This window comes from Pistacia vera, unplaced genomic scaffold, assembly GCF_008641045.1.
Source record: "Pistacia vera cultivar Batoury unplaced genomic scaffold, PisVer_v2 Contig35, whole genome shotgun sequence".
Taxonomy (NCBI): Eukaryota; Viridiplantae; Streptophyta; class Magnoliopsida; order Sapindales; family Anacardiaceae; genus Pistacia; species Pistacia vera.
The window spans coordinates 1,233,902-1,250,569 of record NW_022196168.1 but is presented as its reverse complement, the minus strand read 5'-3'; the positions used below and the strand labels follow the sequence as shown (position 1 = coordinate 1,250,569).

The 16,668-nt window shown below is 33.6% G+C and overlaps 2 protein-coding genes across 3 annotated transcripts; both read right to left on the bottom strand.

The window, feature by feature from the left end:
- Positions 1–208: 208 nt before the first annotated feature.
- LOC116139342 (probable inactive leucine-rich repeat receptor-like protein kinase At3g03770) lies at positions 209–4,979 on the bottom strand. Of its 2 annotated transcripts, none has more exons than XM_031425023.1 (7): positions 3,467–4,979; positions 2,990–3,120; positions 2,381–2,621; positions 1,611–1,804; positions 1,471–1,526; positions 882–993; positions 209–688 (listed from the first exon to the last, which is right to left on the bottom strand). In XM_031425023.1, the coding sequence occupies exons 1-7, from the start codon at positions 4,845–4,847 to the stop codon at positions 479–481; spliced, it is 2,325 nt and encodes a 774-aa protein (XP_031280883.1). In that variant the 5' UTR covers positions 4,848–4,979; the 3' UTR covers positions 209–478. The 2 variants fall into 2 exon arrangements, with proteins under 2 accessions (XP_031280883.1, XP_031280884.1); XM_031425024.1 differs by having other exon boundaries at positions 1,471–1,520; positions 3,467–4,978.
- A 1,806-nt stretch (positions 4,980–6,785) lies between these two features.
- Positions 6,786–12,458, bottom strand: LOC116139237 (chlorophyll(ide) b reductase NOL, chloroplastic). The gene is made up of 13 exons (XM_031424909.1): positions 12,157–12,458; positions 11,310–11,378; positions 10,685–10,746; positions 10,448–10,534; positions 9,402–9,469; positions 9,261–9,309; positions 9,109–9,194; positions 8,754–8,811; positions 8,446–8,496; positions 7,765–7,815; positions 7,643–7,684; positions 7,164–7,274; positions 6,786–7,019 (listed from the first exon to the last, which is right to left on the bottom strand). Exons 1-13 carry the CDS (start codon positions 12,425–12,427, stop codon positions 6,972–6,974), a joined length of 1,053 nt encoding a protein of 350 aa, XP_031280769.1. The 5' UTR covers positions 12,428–12,458; the 3' UTR covers positions 6,786–6,971.
- Between the last annotated feature and the right edge of the window lie 4,210 nt (positions 12,459–16,668).

Below are 16,668 nucleotides of genomic sequence, written 5' to 3'. Positions count from 1 at the left end.
TACTTACAAAAACGACATGTCGTAGTTCACAATTGCTTCCTGTTCCAACCAGTGATGAGTGAGTTTCAGATTTACATTAGCACTAGCTGTTGGTTCAAGAACAATTAAACTTGGTCTCCACCAACTCATAAACCAAATGATAAAAATAAATAAATAAATAAATTCGGTTCTAGTGTTTGGTCAAGNACATGCTACTTACAAAAACGACATGTCGTAGTTCACAATTGCTTCCTGTTCCAACCAGTGATGAGTGAGTTTCAGATTTACATTAGCACTAGCTGTTGGTTCAAGAACAATTAAACTTGGTCTCCACCAACTCATAAACCAAATGATAAAAATAAATAAATAAATAAATAAATTCGGTTCTAGTGTTTGGTCAAGACATTGTCCACACAAAAACTTCAGCAGGCAAACGATTTTTATATGCCTAAACTATACACAAAAAAGCCTTCAATAATTTCATCTGATACTGAGTGTGTTACACTAACTCTTGATTGTGAACCTGTGCAGCAAACTGCAAATTCCACAGAATATCTTCAACAGAAGGTCGGTTTCTTGGCTCATTGCCGAGACACCTCACACACAACTCGAGCATCGTCTTCAATGATTCTTCGGAACATTCATTCATAACCGATGGATCGACAATGCCCTTTCTAGCTGACTTGTCAATCGTTATGCTCACTTGTAGCTGCATAAGAGAGGAGAACTAAAGTTTAGTTATTTTTGTTGATTAGTGTTTCCGAATATGTGCTTTTGGACACATTAAAACAACCCTTTAATTAAGATAATTCATGTTGATACTGTCATCAAAGATTGCATACAAGGTTTAATATCAGAATCTACTTTGAAATGGTTGGAGAATAAACAATTGAATCACTCACAAGATCTCTTGCAACAACAACTTCGTTTTGGGATGTAATCGGTCTTCCCACAATGATTTCAAGTAAGATCACTCCTATGTCATAGACATCACTTTTATCATCCTGTTTTGTCCTGCAAATAGAGTGAAGAATGGTAATTTCAGTTGCGATTTTCAATGTACATGACATAATTGTAAATGCAAATTTTGCTCAATAATACAAAGAATCATATGAAGTTCTCATTCAACTTATAAATTGGCATAGAAGCTGCATTGGCGATGGATGTAAAGGCTTTAGTAAGGTAAAATGAGCTGGTTCAAATGCAAAAAGAAGGTTGAATTAAACAAGTGACACAGCAGTCATGTTCATTAGTAAGACTAAGAAATAGGGAATAGTTAAGTTACAGAGATAATAACATGAATGGCGCTCGGTAACCCTGAATTGATGCATCCCAGAAAGTGAATAATGCAAATCCAAGAGTTACTAAAGGGTCGGTAGCATTATCGATGTGATAACATAGTTTTCCCCCTAGAAAATAAATCAGATATTTCTATTACTAGTAATGCTACTTCTACTACTACATTAGGCTCCAGTAGAAAAGATTATGCACCTTGCCAAAGGACTTGCTTTAATTCCTTGATAAGAAACTTCAGAATTGCCCTGAAACTTGAAAGATCAGATCACATCAAAGCACTGATTTAAAGGACTATTTATAACTAAATAAATAATAACAAATTATCATTTCCTTACCATTCGCTTATTTTCGGCTAAAAGAGGTAGGTTATAACTGCTGATCTTTACATGAAGATACTGATCTAATATAACATCTGTTATCTTCAGGTTATTCGAGAATACTCCAGGCACAATCCCTGTATGCAGGAACTTGACACCCTTTACAACTCCTATTGCAGCTGCTATTCTTTGAATCCAATTAAGCTTTTGACCTGGAAATCCATTGTCAAACTTAATGTGAAACAAATAGTATAGCCTATAGATACAGAAGAGGAGTATTCGGGTTAATACAGGACAAGATTAAGCTTGTCTTCATCTTGTAAATTGCTGGCACAATTTGATAGGTCTTATGTAAAAAATATTCCCAATGGTTGGATAGGAATAAATGTTATCTAGATTTATAAGAGTTGGTAAACAACATTATCTGATATGCTAGTCATTCTATAGATGTCAAGCAGCTCATGTCATTAGAAGGGGTCCATACTTTAATTCATTATGTGGACTTATAACAATTTCTATGACCTACCGAGGGATGATGTCGGACACACATTTAAACGCCAAACCCTTGAGAAGGCGAAGGTAGGTAGGGTCACTGTGATTAGGTGTGAGAAAGTATCACAATCCCACATCAAATAAAAATTGATAAATTTGAGCTTTAAAACATGGTGAAAGAGTATATCACAATCTTATTTGACAAGGCACATTCATTTTACAAAGACATAAAAAGTTCACTTGAGCAACAGTGCGCACACTAGATAAAAGGTGTAGAGGGAAGTCACATCAATTACCGGATATGTAGCTTCTAAGGGTCCTGTTCGGGAGAAACTCAAATATCAGATATATGTTGCTAACACTTGAATCATCCACGCAGCTCTCAAAGCAGTGTCCAAGAGCACTAACCAAATGACTATGTCTAAGTTTCGAAATCATCTCAATGTTGTGCGTATACATCTGAGGACTGTGTCTTTTTCTCATTTTAAATCTTCTAATAGCAACAACAGTGCCATCAGTGAGCTTCCCTCTATAAACCTGACATTGAATTGGAAACAACAATTAAATTAATTTTACAGCAACATCAATCAGGAAGTATGCAGTACAGACTACTTAAACAAACGAGTGTTTCAATCTAATAGTACTAAAGGCACAATAATTGAACAATAGCATTTAAGCTTTCAATGCCAAACCCAAAGACAGACTGACTGAAATGCAGAAACAAATACAAATGAAACGTGACTCATTCCAAGATAGATTTTTCAAAAAACCAAAACCATGAGGACTTGGCTACCATGCAGAGCTTGGCTAGAATTGTTCCATGAACATTATACCTGGAAGAGGACACCTTAGAAATATCGCTGTAACTAGTAAATACTACATGTTTAACTATGTGAAATGCATACCTGACCGTGTGAACTCTGTTTTATTAAACTTGAAGCGTCAAAGTTATCTGTTGCCTCCTTAAGCTCCTCCAAAGTAAAGGTTCGATATACAGGAAGGCTAGCTCCCAGCTTCATTGTTTGTGATATACACTCTGCAAATACAAGAATTAGAAATCAACATGTTTCATGTGATTCTATTAGATAACTGATTCTGAAGTGGTTCAATTTCCAACAAATTCTGTTGAAATACCCTAACTCACAAAAAAAACATAAAACTAAGTTTTGGTCAAAGTTTTCACACTCTTTTGCTTTCCTTTCACGAAAAATTTAAGCTAAACATTGTCATTGAATGATAGAAGCAGAACGTGGAAAGACTCTATTTACATCAAGATGATGTCTAATCTGCAATTTTTCAGAATTTGATTTATAATAAAATGGAGTTTTGGGCTAAAACAGTACAAGAAAAGAAAAAAAAAAAGTGAGAAATGAGAAACTTACTAGCATCTGATAGCAGCTTCACCGCGTTAACAGTTGACACATTCTCCATAATTAACCTGCAGGTTGAAGGCATTTTCATAGAATCTTTGTTGTACACTTTCCTGACAAACAAAAGAACCACCCCAACAACAGCAATGCCCCCTAAAGTTCCTCCCACCATACTTGATGCAATAACCGATTTCGCATGAGGTGTCTTATTCTTCTCTTTATGAGGCAGAACTGTCACAGCCAGAGCTTCATTGTGGCAGAAATTAGAAGGATGCTGCATTTGTTCTTCATTTGACAAACAGTTTTTGGAATACAAGACAAGCCTGCTCATGTTGCCCACTTGTAGACAAGAAGGTAAATCTCCAGTGAGAAGATTTGAGGATAAATCTACATAAGCAAGTTCAGGATTGCAGGACATGCTCTGGAAGAACATTCCTGTGAGTTTGTTTCCATGAATATCAAGATAAACTATTGAAGGTAGATGTAAAATTGAAGGTAAAAATGGTCCTACAAATCCATTGAAAGAAATATCTAGCTTTTGAAGATGATTGTAGGTGGATAGTTCAGCAGGGAGGCCAAACTGAAACCTGTTGTTTTTCAGTACGAGAGTGACTAGCTTGTTATGCAATTTAGGAAAATCAGGACCAAAATGATTGTCTGCTAAATCAAGAACTTGAAGGAATCTCAAGTTGTGAAGATCAGGCACTTCACCAGACAAGTTATTTCCTGAAAGAGAGAGAACTCTGAGAGTTTCTAATCCTTTTAGAGAAGTTGGCAAAACCCCACTTAGAGAATTGTTCTTCAAGCTCAAAACAGATAGAGCATGTAGAGAACTTATCCAACCAGGAACTTTCCCACTGCAGTTGTTATTGTCAAGTATCAGTGTCTGCAAATTCTTCAAATATGAAAGTTGAACTGGAATGGGACCATTGAAGTAGTTTGAACTGAGATTAAGTATTTCCAGGGAAGATAACTGACCAATGCTTCCAGGAATGGCTCCCCATAATCCTAGAGAAACCAAAGATATGACTTTCAAGCTTGACAGGCCTCCAAGACTGTCAAAGAAAGAGTCAGAGGAGGAACTCTGAGGCAATGGAGGGACCATCCCATTGTTGCCTGCAATGTGAAGCTGAGTCAAGTTATCTTCATAACAAACCAGGGTCAGTGATGGAGTTGGCTCGATGTTGCACAAGTCTGAAGAGTTATAAAAGCCGTTCAGAACTGGTGGATAGTCAAGAAGCTCCTGGATTTTCACCAGGGTCTGATATTGAGAGGGTTGAAGTTGTTCTGAAAGATGAATGGAACAAGAACAAATGAGCATTAAGAGAAGAAAGTGATAAGAGCTATGGACTTGTTGTTTTGCCATGGAAACTAACACAGTTTTCACGAGCATGAAGAGCTCAGAGAGAACAAGGAACAAGACACAAGATTGGAAACAAATGGAGTCTTTCTGGGTTCACTTATCTTCTAACCTCGGTCAATGTTGATTACTAAAGATGCTGGTTTCATCGAGTTCTCAATTTGTTAATAATAAATGCATATACCAAGTTAAGGCAAGGCTGAAAGCCACCTGGAATTGTGAGTTCCAATGAACTGAAAAAAACAAATTATCCTAAGACTAATTACTTGGAACTTATGGCTAAAATTAAGCCAAATTACTATATGTAATTAAACTGTGAGCATAAACATGTGATATTAATTGCATCAACCACTGGAAGGAGAATATGGAAGCGTATGATTTAACTTTACATTTTGATGTAAAAAAATAGAATGGACAAATAATTAGACAACCCAGATGTGTCTTTGTCTTTGCACTGTATAAATGGCACATTTTACCATAAAGCAACCACACACTTCTCTCGATATTGTCACATTTTTTCATTAAAATACAATCTATTTCTTTTTCATCTTAAATATTACAGTATCCTTTTTCTATGCTCAAATGGAGGAAAGTATTGCTCATGCTACACTACTGTGTAAAGGAAATTTTTTAATCTCAAATTTACAATTTTTTTTTTTTAATTAAGGTATCCCGATCAATTTGCATGTATCTTGATTAATCGTTGAAGGAGATTAATGCAGCAATCACTTATAAATTTCATGTTCAGCTGGGAAAATATGTATATATACTGTGGAACCACAGTTACACCTAATCTAATTAGAAGAGTATAATTTAGGTTGAATAATTGTGATTAAAACGATGGTGCAATAAGATGCATGTATGTATATGCATAATTGAACCTAAAAAAGATGGAATTATTTTGAAAAAGAATGACATTTTGATATTGATAATCTTCTTCTTTCTTCAAAACAGGGACAAATGAAAGCAACCAGTATAAGAGACAAATTAAATAAAAACAAAAGAATGTGAACTGACAGTGTTTCACGAGAGGCAATGCAAAAGCAGGGAAGAAAAAATAGGTCACAGTCACATCAAGAATCCTAATCTCACTTTGAATATGTGAAGCATATCATCACAGGAGGCTTGGAAAATTTTCACATTCAATCTACAAATCAGAACATGCTACATATTCACATCTGCTATCCGATTGGTAATATGCAGATACCGACTAAAAAAACTTATTTAAAGCCATAAATATTTCTGATTTTTTATTTTTGTAAAAGTTATATTTCATAACAGTAAACTCTATTCCAATAAATCGTATCAAATGGACTCGAAATTTGGTTAGTCATGGATAAAAACAAGGATGAAGGGAAAGAGAAGAGATGAATCTATCTATTTTATTTAATAGTTGAGTTAAACTAAGAATTGATGGGTTAATACATATATAGAGCATCACCAATCTGAAAATCACTTGTTATCCAAGTGGTGGAAATTGCAGCAAAAAGCCAAGATGGATTGAAATAGATGTCGACTGTCCAATTAAACAAACAAAACAAGGATTATTTTATTTGAGTTAACAGCATTTACATTTTAAATTCTTCACGGGTACGAATGGTCGTTAATCATTGAAGATGGTGGTTGAGTTTCAATTATCCTTTCTCTAAATTCTGGTTTCTTTTTTTTTTTTTTTTTTTTGGATAATCAAGATGTCCAAACCGACTCATGTGTACTTTAATTAATCCTCAGAATCTATTAAATACAAACCAAAAAAATCAGATAAATCACATATAAATAATTCTAAAATTCAAACTCAGACAAACCTTTTTTACCGCTAAACCAACCTGGAGTTTTTTAATTTCTAGATTCTGGTTTCATACTTTCATTCTTGTAGTATTTATTTATTTTTTATTTCAATAGAATCAGCCTTTTTCAATTATGGTAATCATCATTGCAAAGACTTTTAATTATATAGCGTCAATAAATGCTGATATCTCCCAAAATATCACAAGCTTTAATGTGAATTAAATTAGGGGTAATTAATCTTAACCACCATCACCTAAATGCTCTACACTAAGATAAGATAATGTTACAACAAATCTAGTAATGTACATTCCAAAAAAATTAATAAAAAAATAAAAAAATACACATTTCATCTCCAGACTCCAAAACTTGTCACTCTTCAAGAACATATCTATTTCTTCTTGCACCAAAAGCAATTCTCTGCAGAGTTGATAAGAAAAAATTATCCAATGATCTTCTAGTAAATTTTGTCGTATGAACATAAACTAAATTTATTTTTATGCGGTTGCCTGATAATTATTTCAAATGAAAAAAAAAAAAAAAGAATGAAAGCATTTCACTCACTGAGAATATCTGAGAATAGGCCTTCACTCCAGTGAGAAAACGTAGGTAAGTTGATTTTGTTGATCCATTGGCAGGAATCGATCTGATTCTAGGAACAAGATACTCAGCAACCTGTTAACCCACCAGCCAAAAGTTGAAGAAAAGCCAATAAACAAGAATAATAAAAAGAAGAACATGCCTGCTATGCAATCTTTGTCTATATACAATATTTCACATACTCTTTTTAATATGCACACATACAGAATTGATGATATCCGGTTATTAGTTCTACAATTTTTTTTCTTGAATGTAATTATCTCTTATGCAAAGCACAGGTTGTGGATTTTCAAGGATTTGTATTTCATTGATTATGAATAAAGTACGAAAGATTGGTTATTAATCGGTTTTTGAATACACAAAAATCATTGAATATTGGTAAATAGGGACATCGTAAAGACAGCAAGAATCTCTAAATGATATGGTGCTGAAGAAAATATTACCACTTCAGCCGGTTCTGCCAAAACATTGATGAAAAACTTGGCCTGCAAAAAATCAGATATTCTGTTTGAGATGGAGATCAGCAGAAAGAGGGACAACGGCAAGAAATAGATATATATCAAACCTGCTTTGTAGTAGCACCAGACATGAGAAGATCAGTTGTCACCATTCCTGGCTGAAAACCAACCAAAACAAAGAAGAAAGAAAAACAAATTGAGCATGCATTATGGCAAGGGAAATGCAGAAGTATGAAAACTTATACGGTTGCTCTTGTTTCATTTAAGAAGCATTCATAAGAACCCCAAAACTATCCAAGTCAGAAATATCACGGTTTCTTCAGTAAAAGTCTCAGTAAGTCAACAATTTCTCATGCACTCCAAATATGTAGCATAAGAACACAAACACGAAGGAAGAGTGCCAAAACTATCTTTTTTATTTTCTAAGCATCTCTGGTAAAAACCGAGCTCAGAGGTTAACTTCAGGCTATAACTTTATCTTTGCCATTCTTTTATTTCCCAAATTCATTTTTCAGATTATATGTAGTAATAATCTACAAGACAAGATAAATTGTTGCGGCAAAAAAAGATCTTAAGTACTTCATTCTGTATGTATCAGAGAATGACTGAGGACAAGCTAACACAACCACAATGTTACTAACTTAATGGAGGCAATGAATAATGATAGAATCAATCCACCACATCGATTTTGACATCATAATAACTACTCAACAATTACTAAGGTTCAAATAAAATCAACACCTATAATTTCAACATAACATAATTTGCCTAACCACAGCAAAACTTACAGACAAATTGTGCACCACAACGTTTTTAACATCCTGCATCTGCAATTCTGCCTGTACAGATGAAGAAAAATCAATACAGCATTAGATATAGTAGATTAGAATAGTACTAATTAACATATTTCCACCAGTGTAGTCATATATTTTGAAAGAGAAAAAAAAAAAAATTAAGTGCATGCTAATTGAACACATGAGAAACAGTAGAAAGATAATAGACACAAATATTCCATAAACACAATAAAAACTTGAAAATTTTCTTTCCTAACGAAGTTCGATGGCTTTGCAATTTAGTTAAATATAGTGACATGTACCTGTAAAGATTTTGTTAAATGCACCACACTGCGTTTAGTCGCCCCATATGCAGCGAACCTATTTGAAAAAAAAAAAAAAATAAAAAAAATAAAGGAAATAAAGAGTAGTCATCAGCTTATAGCAGATAGCAGATTATCCCTGTCAACTATCTAATGCACCAAAAACAAAATATTCAATCTAGCCTATCATGAATTTTCCAGAAACATCATTCTATGGTATTGCAAGATTAGATGACACAATATATATGACATAAGGATCTCAATTTAAAAGAAGTAATTATGAAAGTGCAGTGAACGAACAAAGATAACAGAAAACATAAAACTATGTCATGCTCAATGAACTTTTAAGCAATACCTGGGTGTAGGTCTTCCATCTGAACCAGCTCCATCGATGTTGAAAATATGACCCCCTCGGGGTTGGTTATGCATCATTTGCATTGCCTAGTTAGCAATTCAGCATGAGAATAAGCCAGAAAATGCCACTTAAGAATAAAAAAAGCTTTTTACCTCTCGACAACAAATCATCAAACCAAGAGTGTTTGTGGTGACAACTTCACTGTATACAACAAAGAAATAAACCAACTGTAAGAATCACTCAATGGACAAACACTATTTCTTTCAAAGGAAAGTTGGAGTTTAAATAACTACATCAGATCTTCATCTGAAGCTTCTGCCAGGGGTTTATAGCTATACGCATTTGATCCTGCATTATTAATCTGCATCATTCTCAACATAGCGTAAGAGAGTAATAGCATAACTAAGGGCAATGAAGAGATCAGAGATTTCTTAAATAAATAGAAGATATCTGATAGGAACCCAATCCAATAACTCAATAATTTGGGCTGGGCCATGGGTCTTTCATGGGCTTGGGTAGAACTCTCCTTGGAAAACTGGCTTGCCAAGGGAGGGTGCCCAAGCCTTTATAACCCACATGCCCACCCTTTTTCCTTTCAATGTGGGATCCCAACAATATCTAAAATTATTTAATCCCGCATAAAGTGTGAGTCTGTGTAAGTTTGCAAGTGCATGTGTCCGGACATGCATCTTCTATTTGTTATATTTGTAGAACATCATATCGCAACCAACCACAGAAAGACTGATCATACATTTAGCATCAAACTAAGTATCAAAATAAGATTTGTATAACTAAAATGATTTTTCATGATTTCCTTTTGCAAATTAGAAATGACTTTGCAAAATTTACTCAGAATTACTGATGAGGAAAAATATACCAGATAAATTACCCACATTAGTGTCAGTTTGTGAATCTTATTCCAGTTCAGGATTGCTGAAAAATAGATTGCCCAAACTTATCTTTCACAAAGAAATATTGAAACAACATAAACTCTTCGTGATTGCTTAAAAGATGCCCCATAATCATTAACAGCAATCTTTGTTCTTCCCAAATCGATTTCATTAGGCAAATAATTTTTTTTTTCTATAAGCATTAGCATGATAAATAAGAAAAAATTAAAATTTATCAGCTGCAAACTCCAAATGACATTCTACTAAGTTCACCTCAACAATTTTAGTCTAGCAATACGAACACATAACCTACATCGTCACGGAACCACATAACTTGAACTATCTTAAGGTGAGTTTTTAACTTATCATCTAACCTAGATCCAAATCAATTCCAAATTGATAAAATATAACAACTATAACAATAAAGAGAAAAGATCTGACATAATTACCCATATATCAACATATTTCAGATTCTTTTGTGCAAATGCAACTAAATCTTTCACATCTTGCCCTTCTCTAACATCACACTTTGTACCCTGTAAAGAATAATAAAATTCAGAAACGGCTGAAGCCCAGAAAAACATTGAATTTTAAGGGGGGAAAGAAGAAGCAAACACGTTCGCAAAAAGGCACACATATATATAAAGAAACAATAACAAGGGGAAAACAAGTCATGAAGGGGCTACCCACACATGCTGCTCCCCGAATTCTTCTCTCAGCCTCAGAATGGCAGATTCCACGTGCTCGGCTGTCAAAGAATCAGAACTAAGAATAGTAAACATTAGCCATTTCCTATAACAAAGGCAAGTCAAGTTGAGCTTTTCTTAATCATACAATTCAGTAAGTAAAGCAACCATTATATGCATAATAAGAAGGAATTTTTTTTCTTTTCATCTGTATTATATTTTCTACTTGTTGTATAGCAATCGATGGTCTATTTATGCCAATAAATATTAACCGTTTCCTCAAGCTGCAATATATCACATATATTCCTTCACAGCATGCTTCTTAAAAGTCACCTCAAATGAGATTGATTATTGCTGCTTATATTGCAAATAAGAAGCAATATTCTCCTACTAATCACTATTTCTCTACTGAGGCCAATTTTTTCAACTATTAGCCAAGTTCACCAATCCTCAACTAGGTACACTGCATAATTATTTATCACATAATCAAGATCTACACTTAGATATATGATTAAATACAGCCCATGATGAGATAAATGTTCTGTTAGATTGAAAAAGTTTTTTATCCAAAGACAATTACATTATAAGTTAGGAAGGTTCCAACAAATGGAAGCGAAGTCCTCACCTGATCTTGAGCAAACTATAACATTGTCACCTGCTTTTAGAAATTCTTTAGCCAATGCATACCCAATTCCTAAATGAAAAGAAAAATTAAATTCAAATTTGATAACAAGAATAGGATAAATAAATACCCCCAAAAAAAAAAAAAAAAAAAAATCTGAACATTAGAGAGAGATCAAACTTCAGAACATCAGTACCACATAGTTCCCTCAGAAACAAAAATTCTAAGGATGATGGAAAGAAAGAAAGTGCTACAATCTAATATCAAATGTAATAGTCTTAACCAATGATAAAGAAAAAAATATTTCCATAAATGACAAAGTTACACGTTGGAAGTCACTAATTCATGAAAGAGTTAACTCTCCAACCTAACGAATGATGCATATTGCTCCAAATAAAGGCAAGACATCAGGCGCCTATGACAATCCGTTGTTCTGAAAACTCTGAGTAATATTACTAATAACTCCACATCATGCATTTTCTAACCAATAATTGATTTAAGACCCTTGTGCATACTTTCAACAACAACAAAACAAGCAATGATACGAACATAAGCAACATATACGCTTTCAGAAAAACTACAAAACCGAATGCGTTCGCCTACTAAAATGATCATTTAAGTCATAATTCCCCTTTCCTTATCACGCACATATGAAATTCACAATCAAAAAAATTTCAAGATTGTCAAAAAATATTGTTCTTCTCTATTAATCAAGTAGCAACCTAGTAATACAAACAAGAATACTTCTACACTACAATCATATACCAGAATCAGCAACAAATTAAACAACCCACATGGAAAAACCATAAACAGCTTAAATAAATAAAAAATTAAGAGGTGAAAGAGAAACCTTTGGTGGAACCAGTGATGAGGACATTGTAAGGAGGCAACATTGGCTCTTTATTGACAGAAGAATCAGCTTCAGCTCTAACAGTTGGAGAAGTTAATCTTGAACTTGAAGAACGAGAAGGTTTGCACAGAGAGTATGAGTTTCGGCGGGAACCAGCGGTCAAGCAACCGTAACGGTCATGTGGGTGGGGGTTAGAATGGGAAGGGAAGAGCAATTCCTGAGTTTTGAAAGTGAAAGGAGGAGAAGATAAGCAAGTAACAGTGGTGGCCATTCTTGGTTATTGCACAAACAAACTACCCACTTGGATGATGCACAAAAAAAGGTGTGGCTAGAATGTAGTCTGAATATATATATAATGCATTTTGTGGTGACATCATTTTTGTATTAATTTCGATTACAAAGTGTTAAAAATATTCATAATATATATATATATATTTTTTATTTATAAGTGGTTGTTTGATATTTTCAAGTCGATTTTAATATTTTTAAAGGTTTATATATATATATATATATATAAGTGATGGTTTTAATGCTTTTTGAATGAAATAGATGAATTAATACTAAATAATCTTATAGAAAAAAAAAAAATTCCAGGATAAAAATAATAAAATTAATAGAGATCCAATTTATTTTCTTTTTCGGGTTTTTGGTCTTGACCCTCTAACGTTTAATTAAATAATTTTTATCTAGAAAAAACATAAATTTTCTTATTGTTGGAGAGTTGTTAATGTATTACCATAATTTACAATACAATGAGTTTAATGAATATTTACTTAATTATATCTTTATTGTTTTATTGTTTAAACTTAATATGTAGTACTGAAATTTTTGTTATTATTATAATACATAAGGGGATTATTATTATTATTTCTTTTTTAATAAATACTAATATTATTTAGTATGATGTTTTATACTAGATCAATCAGTTAAATTTTCGATTGTCATACTGATTTAGCATAAACTGGTGTTATATAGTATAAAATAAGTACTTTATACATACATACATACCTACGTACATATATGATATCGAGGTTAAGGTAATGAAATCAACACGTATAATTCTATGGTTATTTTATCCTTTTTTTTTTTTTAGTCTTTTAAACACAATCAATTGAAATTAATTTTCTTTTTGGTTAACCTGAAAATATTTAATTTGATTTGAATTTGGTAAGGGATTCACTCATTTATTTATTAAAAATAGACTAATTTTTAATAAGAAATGCTAATTACGTTTGTAACAAAAAAGATATTTAGGGTACGTTTGGTTCAAGGAATGTTATATTACTGAGGAATGTTATATTACTGAAAAGATAGATTACTAGGGAATCTTTAGAGAAATGTGTTTGGTTGGTTAGAATAAATTGGTGGGTATATTATAATAATATGTTTGGTTGGGAAGATAAATGAAAGGGTATGTTATGTAGATTACTAATTTACCCTCCTTTTTAAATAATAATATAATATTATTTTATTCTATTATTTTTTAAATTATTTCTTTTAACCCCCCTATATTTGAAATTTTACTAAAACACCAAACCATATACAATTTTAATTTGTAGCAAAATCACCCTTACTCACCCCCAGCCACCGTCGACAGCCAGCCACCACCGCTGGTAGCCACTGTAATGACGCACAACCGGCTAGATCTGGCTGGTCATGCGTCGGTAAGGCCTAATCCGGCTAGATCTGGCCGTGAATATGGTCGTTTCATGGTCAAAGATGTGGCCGTGAAAGGGTCAGATCTTTGGCCATGAAACAGCGGCCATTTCACCATTAAAGATCTAGCCTTTTCATGGCCAAATCTATGGCGTTTCATGGCCATATCTGGTTGTTTCTGGCCATAGATCACAAATCCATGGCCGAAAACGTCCTTACTAACACACGATCGGCAAGATCTTGTCGATCTTGTGTCGATATGACGACTTTTGCCGACAGCTAGCGATGGTGGCTAACGGTTGGCAGTGGTCTTGGGTGATTAGGGGTATTTTGTTAACTTTTAAACTTTTTGTGACGGGGTGTTTTAGCTAAATTCTCAAATGTAGGGGTCTAGGCTAGTTGTTATTTGATAGACATATGAGGACAAATGTGTCCGAAATGACAAAAGATTAAGGGTAAAATAGGGTTAAAATTAAGATTACCTTGGTAATCGAAGATAATCTGATTACCCTCAATATTACCAACAGTAAATACTATTTGCAATAAAAGATTATGTAATATTTTATTACTTCGCAACCAAACGAGAGAATCTTGAAAATTAAACAAAGATTACATGATTAATCTTATATCACCCCGAACCAAACACTACCTTAATTAATTTATAATATAGAAACAATAAACAAATACTATTATATTTAAATAAAACCAATTCAATTTAAATTAAATTTCTTTTTCTTAACTCAAAAATATTTAATTCCATTGAATTTGGTTAATGGACTTACTCATTTGTTATTATTTTTTTAAAAATCTCATATTTGTTCCGGCTCGGGTCAATCTTTGATGGGTATCCGACTATCCGGTTTAAAAGTTCATCTCAGTCCAAATAACAAAATCAAATCAAAACTAACACACAAAAACCCTAAAAATGTACTCTCTCCGTCAAGCTCGTAATTTCTCTGCTACTTCTCTTCTTCGATTCTATGGCCGTCCCCATTCAGTTAATTTTCCAGGCAAGTTCTTTTCTTTATTTTTTTTTAATTATTTTTTTTTAATTTTATGAATTTTGAATTTCATACTATTTGTAGCTGTTGCTTCTGAGAATTCTAGGCCCCAGAGAATTGATTCATTGGTTTATTTTTTATGTTGCAACTTAAAAAGAACGATATTTTGATGGGTTTATAGTTGTTAATCATAACTGGTTTAATTTGAAACTTTTTTTGAGATTAACTGTGAAAAGAAATAACTTTTGAAATTTATTGAACTTTAATTGAATTACCCATCTGTTTTATTAGGTATTTATGTACTTTTTGCTGTTAAAAAAAAAAAAACGATGCCTGTTTATATTTTTTGTGGCGTAAGTTTGATAATTTTGTTGTGATGGAATATTTTATTTATTTATTTATTTTTCTGACTTGTAGGGTTTAGAGAGCAGAAATGTGGAGGAAGTGAGAATTCTATGTTGCAATTTTGGGGAATTTGGGGATGAGTTTATTTCAACGAGTGCAAAGGGAAGTGCTTTTGCTCCATATGCTTTAGGTTTTCAGAAATATGTGCATTCAACAAGTCAAAGGATTTTGAGAATGGAAGGAATTCAAGGCCAATGGACTTTGTGAGGGATTCAAGGCCGACGGACTTTGTGGGGATTCAAGGCCGACGGACTTTTGAGGGATTCAAGGCCGAGACTTTGGAGGTTAAGGCCATGAACTTTGGGAGGGATTCAAGGCCAATGAACTTTGAGGGTTCAAGGCCAGACTTGTGAGGATTCAAGGCCAATGACTTTGAGGGGAGTAATAGAGAAGATGGAAGGGGTTTTAGGAGGCATTCTCAGTTCCTCGCTATAGTGTGGAGCAAAATGCTGATGTTGTCCATATGAGTTTTTGTTTAACAACACCTTTGTTACTGTGACAGATTCTAAAGGAAATAAAAATGGGGGCCTCTTGGGGATTTTTTGCCTGAACTCAAAGGAGCTGTAAAAATGTCTCGTTTTGCACCTGACGCACTGCTGAACATGTCGGCATTGGCAAAAAATATGGGGTTGAAATCTTTTGTGATGAAGGTCAATGGCTTGCTTATTTTAGGAAAAAAGCAAGCAATCTTGAGTTTTAGAGAGGGGTTTGGTAATTCTCGAAATCAGATCCTATTGTATACATGAAGACACAACTCGAAAGCCACATAATGGATCCGCCTCCGAAAGCAACGCCGCATCTGAATGTAGCTGGCCACTGCTTTTATGACTGGGAGGAAGCTTTTGTCCAGTGGTTGGTGAGGAGCTCAAACTCATTGAGATTTCAAATCCTCAAGGAACCCTAAATACCCTGCTCATTCCCAAGTCTTTTTCTTTTTTCTTCCTTTGCGGATGTTTATCTAAAGTCATGATCTTGCTTTTCTCTGAATTTTGAAAATGTGTACGATTATATTCCATAGAAACTTTTGTAGTGAATTTTAATTTCCTCTCCATATTTGTTCATAAATATTCTTCTCCATAGGCATTCCACTCGTTTTTGCTAGTTAGTGGCATTGCCTCGTCTCTGAATTTATTCAGCTGTCTTCAATATGAGAAAAATTGATTATCTTGTTATAATTTAACGGAAATACAACTGTCCATAGTATAGATGAGAGCCCCTTTTTTTTATCTTTGGGGTGAGAAGTAGAAGTGACTGCAATTCCAGATCATATTTTGTGTCTGCCAAATCTTGCTTGAAGGATTAACATTAGATAAATGACCATTTTATCTGAATTCTATTAGGATATACTTTGAAAGCATTAGAAGAAGATGTAAAATAGTGTTGGACGTTAGTGTTGGATTATTAAAATGCCACTTTTATTGTCATCACGTGCTGGGTTTTGATATTAATG

Excerpts from the sequence above, each read along its gene's own strand:
- LOC116139342 (XM_031425023.1), bottom strand. The coding sequence starts at position 4,847 with ATGCTCGTGAAAACTGTGTTAGTTTCCATGGCAAAACAACAAGTCCAT. Across the intron at positions 3,121-3,466 it reads GAAGCTGCTATCAGATGCTA|AGTGTATATCACAAACAATG; the intron begins GTAAGTTTCTCA and ends TTGTATTTGCAG. Across the intron at positions 1,527-1,610 it reads TAGCCGAAAATAAGCGAATG|TTTCAGGGCAATTCTGAAGT; the intron begins GTAAGGAAATGA and ends TGATCTTTCAAG.
- LOC116139237 (XM_031424909.1), bottom strand. The coding sequence starts at position 12,427 with ATGGCCACCACTGTTACTTGCTTATCTTCTCCTCCTTTCACTTTCAAA. Across the intron at positions 8,497-8,753 it reads ATTTAACAAAATCTTTACAG|GCAGAATTGCAGATGCAGGA; the intron begins GTACATGTCACT and ends TCATCTGTACAG. Across the intron at positions 7,685-7,764 it reads CTGGTGCTACTACAAAGCAG|GCCAAGTTTTTCATCAATGT; the intron begins GTTTGATATATA and ends GATTTTTTGCAG.